The 21,939-nt window shown below is 46.5% G+C and overlaps 1 protein-coding gene across 2 annotated transcripts in view; it reads left to right on the top strand.

The window, feature by feature from the left end:
• LOC121569718 (corticotropin-releasing factor receptor 1-like) overlaps positions 1-21,939 on the top strand; it is a 152,816-nt gene that overhangs the window by 70,295 nt on the left and 60,582 nt on the right. For both annotated transcript variants that reach the window (XR_006001378.1, XM_041880867.2), the window contains exon 5: positions 12,669-12,751. Coding sequence is in view for 1 of the 2 variants with exons in the window: in XM_041880867.2 (XP_041736801.1) it covers positions 12,669-12,751 (83 nt within the window). In the remaining variant the exon portion in view is untranslated. The remainder of the gene's footprint in view (positions 1-12,668; positions 12,752-21,939) is intronic.

The raw sequence follows: 21,939 nt of genomic DNA, 5'->3' as shown, positions 1-21,939 counted from the left end.
CAGGGCCTTAAATACTGGGAGAGGTTAGTGGGTAATGCAGCGCAGCTGGCAGAGTAATTAGAGCCGAGCAGAGCAGGGACAGGTGGAGCTAGTTAGGCTGAGTAGAGAGAGGGAGGTGAGCAGAGTGGAAGATAGTGGAAACAAATTAAGGTGGTAACCCGGTGGAGTGAGAGGGCTCATGACAGAACCCCCCAAGGGACGGCCCCAGAAGTCCCAAGAGCAACACCACGCCGGGCGGGAGGAGGGGAGCCGGAGGAGGGCTAGAACTCCTCCGAACGGTCCAGTGAACGTCCTCATCCTCGGAGGAAGCCGGAGGGCCGTGGTCGGGAGATGGGACAGGTCCCGAGACAGGATCAGGCACAGGACAGGAAGCCGAGCGGGCCGGACGGTTAGGGACCCCTCTGGGGCGGCCCCCTACGGATTGCAGGTTGATCCGGATGCCGTTGGTGGAAAGCGGTGATGAGAGTCCTATCCACAATCCGACTAGCTGGCACCCAGGTCCTTTCCTCAGGTCCATAGCCCTCCCAGTCAATGAGGTACTGGAGACCCCTACCCCTCCGTCTGGACCGAAGCAGGCGGCGGACGGTGTAAACCAGACCACCATCGACGAGCCGTGGAGGAGGAGGACCAGGCGCAGCAGGGACCAGCGGACTCTCATGGATGGGCTTAATCTTAGACACATGGAAAGTGGGGTGCACCCTCAGGGAATTAGGCAGTTGGAGCCGGACAGCAGTTGGGCTAATCACTCTTATGATAGGGAATGGGCCAATGAACCGAGGTGCCAGCTTCTGCGACTCCACCCTGAGTGGCAGGTTCTTCGATGACAACCACACCCTTTGACCAACATGGTAGGTGGGAGCAGGAATTCTCCGACGGTTGGCCCCGGTAGTGTAGCTGGCAACGGACCTGAGGAGTGTGGCTCGGGCTTGTGACCAGGTGCGGCGACATCGACGGGCAAAAGCAAGTGCAGATGGGCAAGTAACCTCCTCCTCCTGGCTGGCAAATAGAGGAGGCTGGTATCCATAAACACATTGGAAAGGGGACATACCGATGGCAGAGCAGGTCAGAGAATTGTGTGCGTACTCCACCCATGTCAATTGCTGCGACCAGGAGTGGGGGTTGCGTGAAGTCATGCATCGCAGTGCCTTCTCGAGCTCCTGATTAGCCCGCTCTGACTGCCCATTGGATTGGGGATGGAATCCGGAAGTCAGACTGACTGTGGCTCCCAGCAGGTGACAGAACTCCTTCCAAAAAGCGGAGGAGAATTGTGGACCACGGTCAGAAACAACATCCCTTGGCAGTCCGTGGATCCGGAAGACGTGTTCCAGGACCACCTGGGCGGTCTCCTTGGCGGTTGGGAGCTTGGGGAGGGAATGAAGTGTGCCATCTTGCTGAAACGGTCAACGATGGTGAGAATGACGGTCATGCCACTTGAAGGGGGGCAGCCCCGTGACAAAGTCAAGGGCGATGTGAGACCAGGGACGTCTGGGCACAGGCAGGGGCTGCAGCAATCCGGCTGGGGGCTGGCAGGACGACTTGTGTTGGTTGCAGATGGGGCAGGCTTGGACGAATTCCCGTACATCCTTCCTCAGAGAGGGCCACCAGAACCTCTGGGCGAGCAGGTTGTAAGTGCGGGTGGAGCCAGGGTGACAAGCTAGGCGGGAGTCATGTCCCCACTGAATGACCTGGGACCTCAGGTCTTCGGGGACAAAAAGGCGGTCAGCTGGGCAAGTGCTGGGACCTGGCTGGTTACGGAGAGCCTCCAGCACCTGTTCCTCAACAGCCCAGGTCAGAGCTGCAACGATGCAGGGACTTGGCAGAATCGACACAGGGTCCTTGGAGGGGGTGTCATCCTTCTGGAATTGACGGGAGAGGGCGTCTGGCTTGGTGTTGCGTGATCCAGGCCGGTATGACAGAGTGAAATTAAACCTGGTGAAGAACAGGGCCCAGCGGGACTGCCTGGAGTTCAACCGTTTGGCCGTGCGGATGTACTCCAAGTTCTTATGATCGGTCCAAACGAGAAATGGAATGGTGGACCCCTCCAGCCAGTGACGCCACTCCTCCAAGGCAAGTTTCACAGCCAGCAGCTCACGGTTCCCTATGTCGTAATTGCACTCAGAGGGGGACAACCGACGTGAGAAAAAGGCACAGGGATGGAGCTTCCTATCCTCCGCAGCCCACTGAGAAATCACAGCACCAACTCCCACATCCGGGCGTCCACCTCCACAATGAATTGCCGGTCCACATCAGGCATCTGGAGGATGGGAGCGGAGGTGAACCTCACCTTGAGGGTACTGAAGGCTTTGTCGGCTGCTGGGGTCCAGGTGAAGGGTTGCTTGGTGCTGGTTAGAGCAGTGAGAGGGGCAGCAACGGTACTGTAGTTCCGGATAAACTTCCTATAGAAGTTAGCAAACCCCAGAAACTGTTGCAGCTTCTTTCTGTTCTCCGGAACTGGCCATGAAGTGACTGCTGATACTTTGGCAGGATCCATTTGGATACTTCCTTCTGCCACTATGTACCCCAGGAAGGCCACTGTCTTGACGTGAAACTCACATTTCTCTGCCTTGGCGTGAGGGAATTCTCCAGAAGACGATGAAGGACTTGCTGGACATGGCGGGTGTGTTCAGACAGGTTTCTGGAGTAAATTAAGATGTCATCCAGGTAAACGAAGACAAACTTGTTTAACATGTCCCGCAGTACATCATTCACTAGAGCCTGGAACACAGCAGGAGCATTGGTGAGGCCAAAAGGCATAACCAGATACTCGTAGTGGCCTGTTGGTGTATTGAATGCGGTTTTCCATTCATCTCCCTCCCGGATCCGCACTAGGTGGTAAGCGTTTCTGAGATCCAACTTGGTAAAAACAGTGGCTCCCTGGAGCAACTCAAAAGCAGAGGTGAGCAGAGGCAGAGGGTAACGGTTCTTCACTGTGATGTCGTTGAGTCCCCTGTAGTCGATGCAGGGGGCGAAGAGATCCGTCCTTCTTCCCCACAAAGAAGAAGCCAGCACCAGCAGGAGATGAAGATGAACGGATTAATCCTGCGGACAGAGAGCCATTGATGTAGTCCTCCATGGACTTTCTTTCAGGAGCAGACAACGAATAAAGACGACCCCTTGGAGGAGCTGTTCCAGGGAGGAGGTCGATGGCACAGTCGTACTGGTCGGTGAGGGGGCAGAGATGTGGCTCTTGCTTTGTTAAACACCTCTCTGAGACCATGGTAGCATTCTGGGACATTGGAGAGGTCAGGAGCGGAGTTAGTAGGTACTGGCCGAGGGGGTAGTGCGGCAGCAAGCAGGCAGGTTCGGTGGCAGTCCTCTCCCCACTCCCTGATCACCCCGGTCACCCAGTCGAGCTGAGGGTTGTGCCGGGCGGAGCCATGGGTAACCCAGGATGAGGGGTTGGCCTGGAGAGGGGAGCAGGTGAAACTGGATAGTTTCTTGATGGTTTCCGGACAGACCCATCGAGACCGGGGGCCGTGACATGAGTGACCGATCCGAGTAAGTGTCCGTCCAGTGCCCGGGCAGGAATAGGAGGTGTCAAACGGAGGTTCTCCAGTCCCAGTTGGCGTGCCAGCTTGATGTCCATTATGTTGGCTTCGGCGCCAGAATCCACCAGAGCAGCCAGGGTGTGAGTTGAGTCAGAGAGGCGGAGGTGAACTTGCAGCAGGGGTTTGCGGTCGGAGGACTGGATGGTCATTGAACTCAACCGGACTCCCCTACGCCCGGTGAGCTTCGGCCCTTTAAAGGGCAGGTTACCACACGATGTCCATCACCTCCACAATAGAGGCAGAGGTTTGAGGTGAAGCGGCGCTGGCGCTCTGCAGGAGTGAGGGAGGCTCGCCCAATCTCCATAGGCTCAGACTGATCAAGCTGACCTGGGTGAGTGGCAGTAGATGACAGGAGCCCAGTCGGATCTCTCCGAATGCCGGTAGTAGGTGGACCTTGGCGCCCCCCTCTCACGACGACGGGTCTGTATCCTTCTGTCGATCCTGACAGTCAGTGCGATGGCTTCATCAAGAGTGGAAGGCAGTTCATGGGAGACCAACTCGTCCTTGATATAGTCAGCCAAACTATGGAAGAACGCGTCCACCAACGATGGTGTGTTCCAAGAACTTCGTCTAGCCAGGGTTCGGAAGTCGATGGAATGGTCTGCGACTGTACGTCTGCCTTGTCGAATACTGAACAGTTCACGAGACGCCTCTGCGGTGGGTGAATCCAGGTCAAACACCTTCAGCATCTCCTCAGCAAACAGGTCGAAGGTTGCACATGCGGGGGTTTGACGTTCGAACTCTGCTGTTCCCCAGAGTCGAGCTCGGCCCGTCAGGTGAGTGATGGCATACCCAACTTTAGCCCCCTCCGTGGCGAAGGTCCTTGGCTGCAAGGAGAACTGAAGTCGGCAGCTAGTCAGGAATGGCCGGACCTGGGTTGAATCGCCGTTGAACCGCTCGGGGTTTCCAATCTTGGGTTCGGAGCAGCGGCTGCAATGACCGGGGCAGGTAACTCGGGGGCTGGGCTGGTGGGCAGACTGGCTGGGGTAAGGTTGGTGAGGAGTTGAATGATCATGGCGAGTTGTTGTTGCTGCTGCTGGAACTGCTGCTCATGCTCATCGGTTTCCATGTCGGGAAAGTGTGCGCTGAGTCCATAATGGTCAGATCGTACTGTCACGATTCAGACAGACGACCAGAGGACCACAATTGCGTCACACCAGAAAGTTTATTAAACTTAAGGGAAAAGGGAAGTAGGGGAGTGAATGAAGGCTCCAGGGGTAACAGGGATCCCGTCCAATGCGCTGGGTCTGTGCCCCCCAGTGGCAGCGATGCGTCCCTATGAAGCCGGTGGTGGGTGGTCCAGAAGTCCTGGGGGAGACACAGACACAACAGGGCGGAATGAAACCAGGCAGCAGTACAGTTCAAGGGAAATCCAAAATACGTAGTAGCAAGGCAGAAGGCTGGTCAGAGTTACCGGGATTGAAGAGTAGTCAGGAGTCGTAATGGCAGAAGCAGGTCTGGATCTCCTGAGGCAGAAGAGTATCCAAAAAACAGGCAGGTCCGGGGTCACAAAACCAGGGTGAGCCAGAAGCGCGAGCAAACAGGTTCGGGTGTGAGCTTTGCAGACGATCTGACACCGGAGAGCTGGAAAGACAGGGCCTTAAATACTGGGAGAGGTTAGTGGGTAATGCAGCGCAGCTGGCAGAGTAATTAGAGCCGAGCAGAGCAGGGACAGGTGGAGCTAGTTAGGCTGAGTAGAGAGAGGGAGGTGAGCAGAGTGGAAGATAGTGGAAACAAATTAAGGTGGTAACCCGGTGGAGTGAGAGGGCTCATGACAATTAGAGGCAGAAAGGAGAGGAAAGAGAGGGAGAAAAGAGTGGAAAGATAGGGAGGAAAGGGAAATGAGGGGAAATGGTGACAGGAACAATTACAACAGTCATTGTTTTGTATGCGTGATCAATATCACCTCAACCTGGAAGTAGGGAGAAAACAGATTAGGAGGAAAAGGACAGAAATAGTCCAGGAAGGAATCAAGTCAAGAAGTTAAAAATCAAACGAGAAAAGGAGAACTCCAGTAGAGTGATGGATATAAATTGGAAAGAAAGAGGTGGAAAGATGTCATCACCTGGACTCTCTCTCTTCCTCCCAGTCTCGCAGGTCTGTTCTATAACATGTCCATCAGCATGTCCATTTGGCCTACAGCGATGCCAACACAGTTCTCTCTCTCTCTCTCTCTCTCTCTCTCTCTCTCTCTCTCTCTCTCTCTCTCTCTCTCTCTCTCTCTCTCTCTCTCTCTCTCTCTCTCACACACTCCATCTGGCCCTCTCTCTCTCTCACACACACACTCCATCTGGCCCTCTCTCTCTCTGTACTTCCCCCTTGTTATATTAACACGGTCAGTAGAGTCAGTTCTCCAGCCTTGTACACCACCACCACTCCTCAACAACTCAGCCCAACTCTCCAGTCACTGCACTGTTGCATTCCACCTCTAAATGCTGTCCAGAAACACTGTCTGCCCCCAAACCGCTCAAGCTGTTTTGGGTCCTTCCCTAGTCCCTCTGGTCAAAGCTAGTGTGATCGACTAGCACAGTACTAGTCCCATTACCATCTGTGTCCAATGGAGCTTACACCTGCTAGGAGACAGGCAGTTGGAGGGAAGAGCTGAGACAACTGATGGCCAAAGTCCTCGACTACCCTCCAATTACTTCTCTTTTGGCTCAGTGTACCCGTCATTATGGATAACCCAAGCGTGGATGATGGAAGGGTACAGGCCAGCCTGAAGCTGAAGAACTTTGGCAGAAAGTTTGGCAGAACGTTTTGCTGAAAGTTTCCTTCATACATTGGTGCTGTATCGTCATTTCAGAGCCGTAGTTGTCTTCCCAGATAGGTTACATTGGTATTATCGTTTCACACAGATTTGTGTCAACTGTAGGTGTTGATAATTGGAGTTTAAGCATGATTGATTGTTGGAATTACTGTGTATTGGAAATTAGTGTGGGACCATCTCAAGGTGGTTTCCTTGGCATGAGTTCAAGTCTGGATGTTGCGCTGGCCTTTACATTGATTAAATTATAGTCAGGAGGGAGTACATGGGAGCTTCTTCTTCAGGGTAGAATGCAGATGCAGAATGCAGATGCAGACTTTAAATCATTCCCTCTCTTCCTTTCCAATTTAAGTCTAGCTCTCAGCTGGAGTTCTACTTTTTCTAATGGAATTCCATTCTCCTTTTAATATTTTTTTATATTTTTATATTTATTCAGACAGAAGGAGAGCTGGAGACAGATGAGGGAGGGTAGGAAATGTAGAAATTCCAGACCTGGAATTTACTGACCCTTCTAGACTCTATGTAGAGGAAGGAAGTTCCAGACATGGGAAAACGTCTACTCCTGAAATTGCAGTGTTACCACTCCACCAAACCCCAGCATTCTATCGGGAGTTTTTAGTGATGATATTAGTGGGTTATGATCGATATAGGGACTGAGGGGTATAAATCCATGGCTTTTGACTTCACAAGCCGCAGGGACGTTGCTGTGAGTGAGTTAGTCTGAGTTCAAGGTCACATTGGCCTGATACTGGACATCATAGCTTGATGGGATCCAGACACAGGGGCCACACTTATTCCCCGTGGTGCACCATGAATTCCTAGCGACCTCATTTTCAAGCAAAGCTAAAAGAAAGAGAAACTCTTGGGATGGGCAGCTTAGAAAAAGGTCACCATGATTCATTTTAAAAGTCAAAAAGATGAAAACAGTATTGTTTTTGTGGCTCTTTTCATCCATGTCAAAATGTAATCTTCTCCTCTCAGTTCAATGTCCTTGCCTCAATCTTTCCAAGAAAGTTACAGTGAGGGAAAAAAGTATTTGATCCCCTGCTGATTTTGTATGTTTGCCCACTGACAAAGAAATTATCAGTCTATCATTTTAATAGTAGGTTTATTTGAACAGTGAGAGATAGAATAACAACAAAAAAATCCTGAAAAACCCATGTCAAAAATGTTATAAATTGATCTGCATTTTAATGAGGGAAATAAGTATTTGACCCCTCTGCAAAACATGACTTAGAACTTGGTGGCAAAACCCTTGTTGGCAATCACAGAGGTCAGATGTTTCTTGTAGTTGGCCACCAGGTTTGCACACATCTCAGGAGGGATTTTGTCCCACTCCTCTTTGCAGATCTTCTCCAAGTTTATAAGGTTTCGAGGCTGACGTTTGGCAACTCGAACCTTCAGCTCCCTCCACAGATTTTCTATGGGATTAAGGTCTGGAGACTGGCTATGCCACTCCAGGACTTTAATGTGCTTCTTCTTGAGCCACTCCTTTGTTGCCTTGGCCGTGTGTTTTGGGTCATTGTCATGCTGGAATACCCATCCACAACCCATTTTCAATGCCCTGGCTGAGGGAAGGAGGTTCTCACCCAAGATTTGACGGTACATGGCCCCGTCCATCGTTCCTTTGATGCGGTGAAGTTGTCCTGTCCCCTTAGCAGAAAACACCCCCAAAGCATAATGTTTCCACCTCCATGTTTGACGGTGGGGATGGTGTTCTTGGTGTCATAGGCAGCATTCCTCCTCCTCCAAACACAGTGAGTTGAGTTGATGCCAAAGAGCTCAATTTTGGTCTCATCTGACCACAACACTTTCACCCAGTTCTCCTCTGAATCGTTCAGATGTTCATTGGCAAACTTCAGACGGGCCTGTATATGTGCTTTCTTGAGCAGGGGGACCTTGCGGACGCTGCAGGATTTCAGTCCTTCACGGCGTAGTGTGTTACCAATTGTTTTCTTGGTGACTATGGTCCCAGCTGCCTTGAGATCATTGACAAGATCCTCCCGTGTAGTTCTGGGCTGATTCCTCACCGTTCTCATGATCATTGCAACTCCACGAGGTGAGATCTTGCATGGAGCCCCAGGCCGAGGGAGATTGACAGTTATTTTGTGTTTCTTCCATTTGCGAATAATCGCACCAACTGTTGTCACCTTCTCACCAAGCTGCTTGGCGATGGTCTTGTAGCCCATTCCAGCATTGTGTAGGTCTACAATCTTGTCCCTGACATCCTTGGAGAGCTCTTTGGTCTTGGCCATGGTGGAGAGTTTGGAATCTGATTGATTGATTGCTTCTGTGGACAGGTGTCTTTTATACATGTAACAAGCTGAGATTAGGAGCACTCCCTTTAAGAGTGTGCTCCTAATCTCAGCTCGTTACCTGTATAAAAGACACCTGGGAGCCAGAAATCTTTCTGATTGAGAGGGGGTCAAATACTTATTTCCCTCATTAAAATGCAAATCAATTTATAACATTTTTGACATGCGTTTTTCTGGATTTTTTTGTTGTTATTCTGTCTCTCACTGTTAAAATAAACCTACCATTAAAATTATAGACTGATAATTTCTTTGTCAGTGGGCAAACGTACAAAATCAGTAGGGGATCAAATACTTTTTTCCCTCACTGTATTTCCAGGGACAGCATTATGGCATTCTTACACCTTCAGAGAATGTGTACTATAGCTCAAAATGAGGAAGAGGTCCGTGCTCGGTGCAGGGCAAGCCATTCTCAGCTGCAGTGGGAATGATTGAATCACGCTGATAATAGCTACTCCGCCTTAAAGGTATTGATTTGAGGCCTTCCCCAATTCCCCCTACAGCAGAACCCCACAATAGGGGCAACTAAGGTGGGAGAGTAATATCATTCACATGGAAGGCCAGAGCAGTTGAGCAGAAATGTATTGTCAGCGGTTTGTTTCAGAAGACCATCCATTCATACTTATTTTCAGTACTTTTTATAATGATTCACCTATCACTATCAACATAAAAAAAAAAATCCCATAAAGTACTTTGTGTTTGTACAGATCCTAATGAGAGCATAGCAGGAAGTATACAAAATCTTGTGGCCTTAGGGTTTGATATGTTTTGTATTTTGTCTGTAGGATTCTTATGATGTAACATTGAGAGCATGGCATGCCACCTACTCTATGTCAATCAACTTAAGAACAACCAATTAGACCTGCCATGGGGTAACGACATGATGCTTCATTTCTTGCACTTTGTCAGGTAATAATATGATGGTTCATTAGGTTTTAGTAGAGCGTAGCTGACAGTCTTTATTTTAGGTTAGCTTAAGCTCTGACTGCTTTTGATGTGTTTTCTGAGTCTCCAACACTCTGTCACTTACTCTGTCACAACCTTGTGAACACAGCGGAGAGTCTTTTAGAAGTATGTGGCTTTGCTTCTCTGTTTGTTTCTTGCTTACTTCTTGTGTCACATACCTCCACTGTGTGCATTTAGCATGTACATCTGACATTGAACAAAGACACCTCTCAGCCTTGGGGTGTTTCTTTGCTTCACTTTATTCCTAGGGACTTTGTTGTATTTTTATTATTTAGAGCATAAGAAAGCGGCAGCACTGTCAAGAGTTCAAAATACTTATTTGGAAATGGGTTTGGCGTGCAACATTGTCAAGCCTGGAACGTGTGTCCTCTATCTGGGTCTATCTGCACTCTAAGCTGCATAAATTATAGCTGCCCTGCGTGGTTTTTGCAGAATCCGAGTTTTCAAGGTTTCGGTGGATTTTGTCGCTTGTCAAATCAAATCAAATCAAATTGTATTTGCCACATGCGCCTCATACAACAGGTGTAGACCTTACAGTGAAATGCTTATTTACAAGCCCTTAACCAACAATGCAGTTTTAAGAAAGAAAAAAAAGTGTTAAGTAAAAAATAGATAAGTAACAAATGTAAAATAACAAATAATTAAAGAACAGCAGTAAAATAAAATAACAGTAGGGAGGCTATATACAGGAGTTACCGGTACAGAGTCAATGTGCGGGGGCACCGGTTAGTCGAGGTAATTTAGGTAATACAGTGGGGGAAAAAAGTATTTAGTCAGCCACCAATTGTGCATGTTCTCCCACTTAAAAAGATGAGAAAGGCCTGTAATTTTCATCATAGGTACACGTCAACTATGACAGACAAAATGAGGGAAAAAAAATCCAGAAAATCACATTGTAGGATTTTTAATGAATTTATTTGCAAATTATGGTGGAAAATAAGTATTTGGTCAATAACAAAAGTTTCTCAATACTTTGTTATATACCCTTTGTTGACAATGACACAGGTCAAACGTTTTCTGTAAGTCTTCACAAGGTTTTCACACACTGTTGCTGGTATTTTGGCCCATTCCTCCATGCAGATCTCCTCTAGAGCAGTGATGTTTTGGGGCTGTCGCTGGGCAACACGGACTTTCAACTCCCTCCAAAGATTTTCCATGGGGTTGAGATCTGGAGACTGGCTAGGCCACTCCAGGACCTTGAAATGCTTCTTACGAAGCCACTCCTTCGTTGCCCGGCCGGTGTGTTTGGGATCATTGTCATGCTGAAAGACCCAGCCACGTTTCATCTTCAATGTCCTTGCTGATGGAAGGAGGTTTTCACTCAAAATCTCACGATACATGGCCCCATTCATTCTTTCCTTTACACGGATCAGTCGTCCTGGTCCCTTTGCAGAAAACAGCCCCAAAGCATGATGTTTCCACCCCCATGCTTCACAGTAGGTATGGTGTTCTTTGGATGCAACTCAGCATTCTTTGTCCTCCAAACACGACGAGTTGCGTTTTTACCAAAAAAAGTTATATTTTGGTTTCATCTGACCATATGACATTCTCCCAATCCTCTTCTGGATCATCCAAATGCACTCTAGCAAACTTCAGACGGGCCTGGACATGTACTGGCTTAAGCAAGGGGACACGTCTGGCACTGCAGGATTTGAGTCCCTGGCGGCGTAGTGTGTTACTGATGGTAGGCTTTGTTACTTTGGTCCCAGCTCTCTGCAGGTCATTCACTAGGTCCCCCTGTGTGGTTCTGGGATTTTTGCTCACCGTTCTTGTGATCATTTTGACCCCACGGGGTGAGATCTTGCGTGGAGCCCCAGATCGAGGGAGATTATCAGTGGTCTTGTATGTCTTCCATTTCCTAATAATTGCTCCCAAAGTTGATTTCTTCAAACCAAGCTGCTTACCTATTGCAGATTCAGTCTTCCCAGCCTGGTGCAGGTCTACAATTTTGTTTCTGGTGTCCTTTGACAGCTCTTTGGTCTTGGCCATAGTGGAGTTTGGAGTGTGACTGTTTGAGGTTGTGGACAGGTGTCTTTTATACTGATAACAAGTTCAAACAGGTGCCATTAATACAGGTAACGAGTGGAGGACAGAGGAGCCAGTACAGGTCTGTGAGAGCCAGAAATCTTGCTTGTTTGTAGGTGACCAAATACTTATTTTCCACCATAATTTGCAAATAAATTCATAAAAAATCCTACAATGTTGTTTTCTGGATTTTCTTTTCTCAATTTGTCTGTCATAGTTGACGTGTACCTATGATGAAAATTACAGGCCTCTCTCATCTTTTTAAGTTGGAGAACTTGCACAATTGGTGGCTGACTAAATACTTTTTTCCCCCCACTGTATGTACATGTGGGTAGAGTTAAAGTGACTATGCATAGATAATAAACAGAGTAGCAGCAGTGTTAAAAAGGGGGTGGGGTGGGGTGAGGGGGACAATGCAAATAGTCCGGGTAGCCATGATTAGATGTTCAGGAGTCTTTTGGCTTGGGGGTAGAAGCTGTTAAGAAGACTTTTGGACCTAGACTTGGCGCTCCGGTACTGCTTGCCGTGCGGTAGCAGAGAGAACAGTCTATGACTAGGGTGGCTGGAGTCTTTGACAATTTTTAGGGCCTTCCTCTGACACCGCCTGGTATAGAGGTCCTGGATGGCAGGAAGCTTGGCCCCAATGATGTACTGAGCCGTACGCACTACCCTCTGTAGTGCCTTGAGGTCGGAGGCCGAGCAGTTGCCATACCAGGCGGTGACGTAACCTGTCAGGATGCTCTCGATGGTGCAGCTGTAGAACTTTTTGAGGATCTGAGGACCCATGCCAAATCTTTTCAGTCTCCTGAGGGGGAATAGGCTTTGCGGTGCCCTCTTCACGACTGTCTTGGTGTTTTTGGACCATGATAGTTTGTTGGGGATGTGGACACCAAGGAACTTGAAGCTCCCAACCTGTTCCACTACAGCCCCGTCGATGAAAATGAGTGCGTGCTCAGTCCTCTTTTTTTCCTGTAGTCCACAATCATCTGAAAGGAGAAATGGTGCATGTTTACTTACTTTCATAACATGGTTTTCAATCCTTTATTTCCACAGACAATGTGTACAGAGAATGCCTTTCCAATGGGTCTTGGGCCGTGAAAGGCAACTACACCCAGTGTCAAGAGATTCTCAATGAGGTATGTATGTAGAATGTTTATTGGTGTTTGGAAAGTTAACTGTTTAACTCTGAGAATACTGAGCATTTCTCTGCAATGGATAGTAAAGATCTATTCTTCCATTTTCTTCTAAGGGTACAAGCATTGCTGAAAAGATCTTTACTATCTATATGCAGAGACATTTTCAGTATCTCTCAAACACAAACACACACATGACAGGCTGGAGGCAGCACAGGGTCAGCCACAGAGCAGCACCCCTAAAGCATTGTGGGAGTTAGTTAAAGGAGAAGTTTTCATATTTACAATCGCATCTGCATTTTTTACGTAAATGGCATGTTATAGAAAGGTCCAGAAACCTTTTCTGTGAAATCATTAGTTTTTGAGAAACTTACCTCAACCAGCAAATCACTTTCTCACACTCATTGTGTAGTATGGGGTCCCTGAAAAAACATGAACTAAGGCTCCAAAAACAGCTGTCAGTATAGTGATGCAGGTCATTAGATGTTGTACACATGAAATTGTGTCATTCTGAACTTTATCCACAACGTTATATTCCATTTTACTGTGACTTGAGCGATTCCTCTCCATCCATTCTACAAGTAACTGCCAAAATAAAGGAAACACTTGAGTAAATGAGGGTACAAAGTATATTGAAAGCAGGCGCTTCCACACAGGAAGTTCTGTTCTGGCAGCTCTTGGTGGCCCAACGCCCTATTAAAACACTTTATGTTGGTGTTTCTTTTATTTTGTCAGTTACCTGTAGTAGCAGGCTACACAGAGAATGGAACAGCTGGATAAGGTAAACGACTCGAGTCGCACAAAAGGGAATATAACGTTGCGGATAAAGTTCAGAATGACACAATTTCATGTGTACAACATCTAACAATCTGCATCCCTATACTGAGAGATTTGACTTTTCTAAAAGGACGTATTTGGGTGTTTGGAGCGTTTGTTCATGTTTTTTCAGGGCCCCCATACTACACAACAAGGATGAGGAATTGATTTGCTGTTTGGGGTAAGTTTCTCATAAACAAGTGAAATCACAAAAAATAGACCCCTTCTATAACATGTCATTTTCATAAACATAGATTTGATTGTAAAAAAGAAAGCTTCTCCTGTAAGTACCTTGCTCAAGGGCACAACGGCAGTGGCACCTGTGATAATGATGCAAGCAACCCTCCGGTACCAGCTCACATCCCACCAGATCTTTCCGTCAGCCCTGGTATTCGAAGCGGGTGGCTACCCTCAGGTTATTGGCCCTCTTCTCGAATCTTGAGGCTACCGCTGCCAATAAAAACATTCTGTGGTACAACAGAAATCACACCAGCACCACCATGTGCTCTTCCAGTACAGACTCTCTTTACAATTCCAGGACTGATGATGTGTGTCATAGAGTGGATGTTTCAAGCTTTATCTCTTCAGTTTGCTTTTTGCTGTCAATGAGCATCTTATTGATGTTAGATGACTAAACCATCACAAGTGAATGCCTACTGAGGCAACTGTACTCCATCGAAATCTTTTGGAGAGCGCCCAGCACAGCTTTGTCATTCACAGCAGAAGCTACCAGTCATACAGAGTCATACCTTTATATCTCAGTCCTCAATGCAACCAGTATGAAAATGTATGCACTCACTAAAAAACTGTAAGCGTCTGCTAAATGACTCAAATGTAAATGTAAAAATGTAACAGGGCTTTTACCGAACCACATTACGTCCGTCTCCAACAAGCACCTCATGCAGCTCTATTGAGTCAGACACATTCAATGGAGCACTATTATGGGAAAATACACTTTTGTTATGGGAAAGGACGCTTTTGTAGTCCCTTTCCCCCCTACCCTCCATCACACGTTAATGGAGTCCTGTTGTTGTTGTGGGTCCTGGGGTGCCAGTAGGACCCCCACTGATTCTGTGGAGGGAGCTTGAATCATGTATAGGCTTGTTATCTCATTTGTAGCTTGTATTTAACAAGGCATAAATGGTTGTTTACATTGACCAGATCATTATGGAGCGTATTGGAGGGGTTCTGGTTGGAGGGAAGGAAGGAAAGGTAGCCTGAGGTAGTACTATATGCATGGTCTCCCGAGCATATACTGTACAGGATCTCCAACCGCTTGTTACACACATACTGTACAACGTGAGCTGAAAACACGTTTTCTGTGAGTTTTCTCACATCAAGCTATTCCAATGCCCGTACCATTGATTGTAAACAGGTCAATTAGATTCCCTTATTATAACTCTTGCTGTATATTGTAATTTGTCTCTGAAATCGTTTTTAACCCCACATTTGACCTGTGAACTTTTTGTCCACCTTTCCGTTGCCTGAAAACACATCAACCCTCATTTGAATGAGTCTGACAGCTACAGTATATTAATCACTTACAGGAATATGAATCATATAATAAATGAATTAGCTCCCTTCCCAAAACCAATGACACAGATTGAGTGTGAAGGCCATTGGCAAGCAGTCAGCTGCTAGCTCGCAGCATTGTGAACAGCCGAACACGTGAGTCCTCTAAGGTTGTTGAGGACCCCCTTGCTACTGGGCAGACGGCTGCACACTGCCTGCTCTCCTCTCCCCACCATCTGTTTCCCGAGGGACATACACATGCAAATTAATAAGTCCACACACAGGGGAGCACACTGTCGCCTCGGATGCCCACTGCTTTGTGGTTTGGCTCATCCAGATCCAAGCATCGGGAAGGTTGGTGCTGCGCGTTTACAAAATCAAACCTTGTTTTATAGGGAAAATTAAAAACAGTATGGGACTCAATGGCATGGTTATTCAAAGACTGAGGACGGTGGCAAAGCTGTGCTATTAAAACAGTGTCACCTTGCAGACACAAAGTCCCGATGTACTTAATTCAAAGTAGTTCCAGTGACCTTCACTGATATTCAGAAAGTGTGCAATCCTTTAGGGCGTAGCTTTTGCTTATTTTTAAATCAAGTAGGGAAAAGGTTAGCTATATTACTCTTTCCTGGCATTCACTATATCTGACTACAGTGGTTCTGTTGTTGGAGCTGTTTATGCCAGCAATACATACATTTTACGAGGTATGCAGTAACTGTTGAATTTTAACACATTTACGTTTACGTGTTGGGTTTTAACACCGGTTGCATAAAAAGTGGTAGACCAAACTTATATGACTAGGTTTTGTTGAGAAGGAATAAAAGCCATCTGCTGCCAGGGTTGCTAGCATCACCATTCAATATCACCTTTAGGGAGATACAGAATGCAGAGGAGCGAAAAAAAAGCTAGCCTCATCTTAGAGCAGGAGAGTACAAAAGCAAGTTTATTTTTTTACCAGGCAGGTATTTGACTATGTATTGAGCTGGGTCGTGTTGTAAATGATAATTTGCCCTTTCCACCTGTAGAACATTTGAACCCTCTTACAGCACAGTGGGCTACTGACAAGATGAGTCAACCACATCAGTATGGTTACAAAACGTTCAATTTGATCTCACCATTTGTTCCGTATACCAACACAGCAGCAGGGGGCTGAGTAACTGCTTTCTAGGGCAGCTTCCTGTCCACAAAGCTTATAGCTGACAATAGGCTATAATCTTCTTGGTCCAATCACAAAGCTGCATTCCTTGAAATCCCAGCAACCCTTGAGAGCATTTAGCTTACGATTCACCATAGTTTATTTTGGGGTTGCTCAGTTAGTAATGGTTGTTTAAGGAGGAATTGCTGTTGTCGCTAGAGTGCTTATTTCATTAGAATCATGTCCAGCTGTTGGTTTTATGTTCTCATTTTCTCTGTGGTAAGTCTGCTCCTGCCCAGGCTGGATGTTTTGGGGTTATTTCCTCTTTAATAGGCAGCCGAGTAAATGCTCCGCTCCTATGACTTTGCAGACTAAAGCAGTGAGGAACAGATATGATGAGCTTTGACCCTGGAATATGTAGCTAGTTCACCCCTTTTAAGTTTCCTTTCCCTGGGCTAGGCTCCCACTAGGAGAGAGCTCATGGGTTAGGAGTCATGTTAAAGTTTGTTTTAAAAGAACTTGGCACAAGCAGAAGTCATATAGCCTTTGCTTTTCATGAGATTACTATGATCATGGACTTGAACTATTTATGTACTGTATCTGTTTATTCACTGCATACATTTGTAATAGAAAGGGGAAATGACTGTGAAATGTTCTTCATTCCAGTTAGTGACAATTATTCCAACTTCTGTTGGGTGATTTAATACGAGAGAGAAATAAACAATGAAGTATTTTTTCCCTTGCTGGAAATCAAAACTTCATAGCTCACAATGGACAGGATGTCAGAGAACGGACCCCACTGCTTGATAGGGAGATGCATTACAGGAGAAAAGCAAATACAACAACCTTAGTGGCATGTGGGGAAACGTGTTTATTTCACAGGCAAATATGTCATCAGAGCTGTTGCAAAAGGGTGTTAAATTTATTTGGTCTAAATCTGAATATCAGTTATCAAAAAATATAGCTGCAAGCAACAATTCCGGGGCCAAGCACGCCATTGCCACATTTAAGCCACCATTGTGCAAAGTTTTGTGACAAAAGACCGGGCAGTTATGTAGTGTCATCAAATCATATAGGAAGGAAGAATAGCAGCATTTTATAAAAACATATATATTCCCCCCACAATCATGGGGGACAACAAGTCTAATTTGCGAAAAAATCATTATGGGCAGAGCTTGTTTCTCATGAGGAGATGCATATACAGTGGGGTCTGAAATTATTGACACCCTCGAAAAAGATGCTAAAGTAGATATGGGGTTCTTTTCTGCACATGGATTCTCATTTTGACGCCAAACCCACCACTGGTGAGAATGGCCAAAGAGCTCTATGTTGATGTCATCTGACTAAAGCACCAATTCCCATCCAAGTGCCAATGCTGTTTAGCAAACTCCAGGCATTTACATTTGTTGGATGACATGAAAATTGAGCTCTTTGGCCATGCACACCAGTGGTGGGTTTGGTGTCCAAATGAGAATGCATGAGCGGAAAAGAACCCCATACCTACTGTAAAATATGATGGTGGATCTTTGATGATATGGGGGTATTTTGCTTCCACTGGTCCTGGGGCACTTGTTAAGGTCAACAGCATTATGAATTATGCCAGGAGGCTGAAACTTGGCCGCAAGTGGATCTTCCAGCAAGACAATAATAATAATAATAATAATATGCCATTTAGCAGACGCTTTTATCCAAAGCAACTTACATTTTTAGGTATGGGTGGTCCCGGGGATCGAACCCACTACCCTGGCGTTACAAGCTCCATGCTCTACCAATTGAGCTACAGAGGACCACAATAACCCCAAGCACACATCAAAATTGGCCACAAAATCAACATTTGCAATGGCCATCTCAGTCTCAGGACTGGAACCCCATTGAAAACCTGTAGTTTGAATTGAAGAGGGCAGTCCATAAGCCAGACGAAGAATATCAAGGATCTGGAAGGATTCTGTATGGAGGAATGGTCTAAGTTCCCTCCCAATGTGTTTTCCAACTCATCAAACATTTTAGAAAAAGGCTCTGTGACGTTATCTTTGCAAGGTTAGGTATTCAAAGGTATTGAAAACAGAGGTGTCAAGAATTTGCAGAAAATCTAATGGGCAAAGCATATAGGTCCTTATGGGAAACATGTTTCTCATCAGGGGCTGCATATATGTACGACATTTCATGAATGTAGCTCAAATGGGAAAGGCGATGTGCTTGTTCAAAGTTTTCAGTTGATTATTATAGCGCCCCCCTTGGGCAAATCAGTGTAATTTTGTAAATCTCCATGGCAAGACGCATCATTTACCAGTGGTGTCTGTGATATCGACTGTGACGAACGTACAGAGACAGATCCATACCCCCCCCCTATTTCCTCATGGGGGACAACAACTGGCTCAGGCAAGTTATCTTGTCGAATTACATCTTGCCTATGTGCGTTAGGGGGATGATGCTGGATGCTGCTCGGCCAGGAAAGGGAAAGAGATGCCTCAGGACATAGTACTATCACCATGTCTCGTTATGCTGAGGCAGACGAATGATCAATGAGGGAGTTGTTTCCGAGTAAGAAATACATCCCTATGTCTGCCTTACATCCCAGAGTTAATGTTTTATACAGAATACAAGGTACTCATTGGTTCATTTCTGAATGACAAAGCTAGCTCCCCCCCAGTTAAAGCACAGAGACAGAGACAGAGACAGAGAGAGAGAGAGAGAGAGAGAGAGAGAGAGAGAGAGAGAGAGAGAGAGAGAGAGAGAGAGAGAGGCACAGACAGGAGAGTGTAGATGAAGCAGTGTTGTAGCATGAGGTAAAACAGACTCCCCCACCTGCGAGATCAAGATAGCCCTGCTAGAAACAGCTGCTAGGATGGATTGAACATTTTTCTCAAAGGGTAGTGGGGAAGACAGTTGGGCACAGAGCGAATGAAACTGTGAGTGTAACAGCTACCTCTGTATCAGAGCACTGTCTTAGAAACTAAAACATTAAAGGTGGGGAGAGGTTCATGTTTTGCACATACTGCGGATTGTTAGCCTGCCCCACTAGAACTAGAGGGAATCTGCATGGATGTGTTTTAGTGGGAACCCATTTCACCTCAATCGCTTTTATTCTCTCTCACCCACCTTTACTAATCACTACTGTATGTCCATTTACAGTTTCAAGGTGCTGGAATCTCCTCTTGCAGATTTCAAATGTATTAGTAAAATCTCAGCTCTGTAAGTCGCTCTGGATAAGAGCGTCTGCTAAATGACTAAAATGTCAAATGTAAAAAATGTACAGTGAGATACTCTCTGTGTTCCAAAGTACAAAGCCAAAAGTAATTTGACCAAATGGCTAAATACCAACTGAATGTACCAGCTCAAATCTCTGACTCAGTCTTAACACCAATTAGTACCGACGGCACAAATGTTTTCTATAATCACAGATCTTAGTCATCATCAGGAGTCATTATACAACAGACATAGTAATTCTTCTCTTTGTCATTCAAATAAATATCAAACTAAAACAACAGTTTATCTAAACCAGCACTGGACCCTATAGGGTTAAGCAGAAGGAGAGGCAGGAGAGTCAGGAGAAATGAGATGAGGGCCCAGCCATCCCTACTGTTCACTGGGCTGGCGATGCAGCCTGCTCACTCTGTTTGGCTCTGCATGGCATGCTGCTCCTCCATTCTCCCTGTCCTGTTTTATTGGCTCAGAGAGCTTTCACTGGCCTCCTTTAAGAGGGCAGGAGGAAATCGGTGACAGATTTGGCCAGCGGGAAGGCTGTTCTCTAAGAGTGGGAGGCGGCTGGGCACCGCCATCAAAAAGCATGTGATGTGTGTGTGTGTGTGTGTGTGTGTGTGAAGCCTCCGCCTACCCTCCCCCTCTGCGGACCAGTGTTACGTGACAAAACATATGTGCCTAGTTCTTATCTATCAGGTTTCAGGGAGGTCACACACAACACAAGGTTCACAGCCTCCGATGTTTCAATAAACATATTAACTTTTGGACAAATACACAAACAGCCTGTCCTTACACAATACACATACATGTCCTGCTAATGTGTGTAGATGGGTGGGTGGGTGGGTGGGTAGATGGATAGATAGATACAAGCCTGTGTGCTCCATCGTATGGTAGGACTATCCGGTCTGTCCCAATTGCCTAATTAAAGAGATAGGGGCCAGGAAGGATGTCCACAGAAGCACTTTGGATTCCTCACTGACATCTGTTTCCCTCAGACCCAACAAGAATATGAATATTTCTAAGAAACTGTAGCCAGTCGGAGCATTAGGATCAGCGTTACCATGAGTGAGACCCTATGTAAAGTGATCCTTATGAACCTGGTAGTTGTTTTTACTACGGGTTGGAATGGTGGGTTGAGTGTTATCCTGTCGAGTTACGGCTTGCCTTCGCTGTGTTCGTTTGGAGGCTGCGCTGAATGCTGCTACTGCTCAGCCAGTAAAGAGAAAGAAATGACAGGGCTGAGTACTATCACCATGTGAGATACCATGTCCAGAGACCACCTTTGCTTGCTTTCCCCCATTGACCACTTGTGTCCGATGACCACTCAAGCCATGAACTTTGCAACCCTCTCTTGACCTTCCATCTCATGAATGATGTTGTTTTCTAAATTGCTTGTCTTTTTGTGTTGCTTCAAAGCGCTTTGAGATTCTTTATGTAATGAATAGCGCTATAAAAGTTGGTTTGTTTGTGAATGACAAAGCTAGTTCCCCCCAGTTAAAGCACAGCACAGCGAGACAGAGAGAGAGAGACAGAGACAAAGACAGAGATAGCAGACAGGAGAGAGTAGATTAAGAGGCTCTAGGAGAGCCTTTGCAGTGTTGTAGCCTGAGGTAAAACAGACTCCCCGACTTGCGAGATCAAGATAGCTCTGCTGGAAACAGCTGCTAGGATGGAGAGCATTTTTTTGGGTATGGGTTGGTATGGTGGGATGAGTGTGTTTGTGCATGTGTGTGTGTGTGTGTGTGTGTGTGTGTGTGTGTGTGTGTGTGTGTGTGTTTTCGGGGGTGTTGCTAGGGAGATGGGGTCGCTACATTTTTTTTTTTTTTCTCCCTCTGACTCATCAAGGCGTACGTTTGTAATCTGCCAGTGGCGGCCTGGTGGTAATCCATAAATGTGACAGATTATATTGGGGGATTACAGAGGAGATAATCCCATCAGGATGATCTGGATGGATGAAGATTCACATTCGACTCTGGGGGGAGTTTGGAGTTCGGTTTTTGTTTCTTTGCCTGTTAGTAGATCTTAGTCCCCCCCGCTTTCCAGTTCTCCAAAATGACAATAGTGTGGTGGATAGAATACGGAGAGAAATAACACTGTGGGACAGAGCTAAATCGCAGAGAGAGAGAGAGAGAGAGAGAGAGAGAGAGAGAGAGAGAGAGAGAGAGAGAGAGAGAGAGAGAGAGAGAGAGAGAGAGAGAGAGAGAGAGAGAGAGAGAGAGAGAGAGAGAGAGAGAGAGAGAGAGAGAGAGAGAGAGAGAGAGAGAGAGAGAGAGAGAGAGAGAGAAGGGGAACATGTTAAAAGAGACAAAACTAGAAGGTGCGCTCTGTGATGCAGTAATGAGAACAAGTATAGAAGGAAGACAGGGAGGAAGAGTTGTTGTTTGTAGAGGAGGAGGAGATAGACAGTTGAGAGACAGTTGCCCCAGAGGTGTTAACTAACTGTATGAGAATGTGGTCCGAATCTTAAACTCACATAGGGAACCACAATTTGTGCCACGATGAAGCTTCAAAATCAAGAGACAAGTCT

This window comes from Coregonus clupeaformis, chromosome 7 (assembly GCF_020615455.1).
Source record: "Coregonus clupeaformis isolate EN_2021a chromosome 7, ASM2061545v1, whole genome shotgun sequence".
In the NCBI taxonomy this organism is placed as follows: domain Eukaryota; kingdom Metazoa; phylum Chordata; class Actinopteri; order Salmoniformes; family Salmonidae; genus Coregonus; species Coregonus clupeaformis.
The sequence above is the reverse complement of the archived record's forward strand: the minus strand, read 5'-3'. Positions and strand labels throughout refer to the sequence as shown.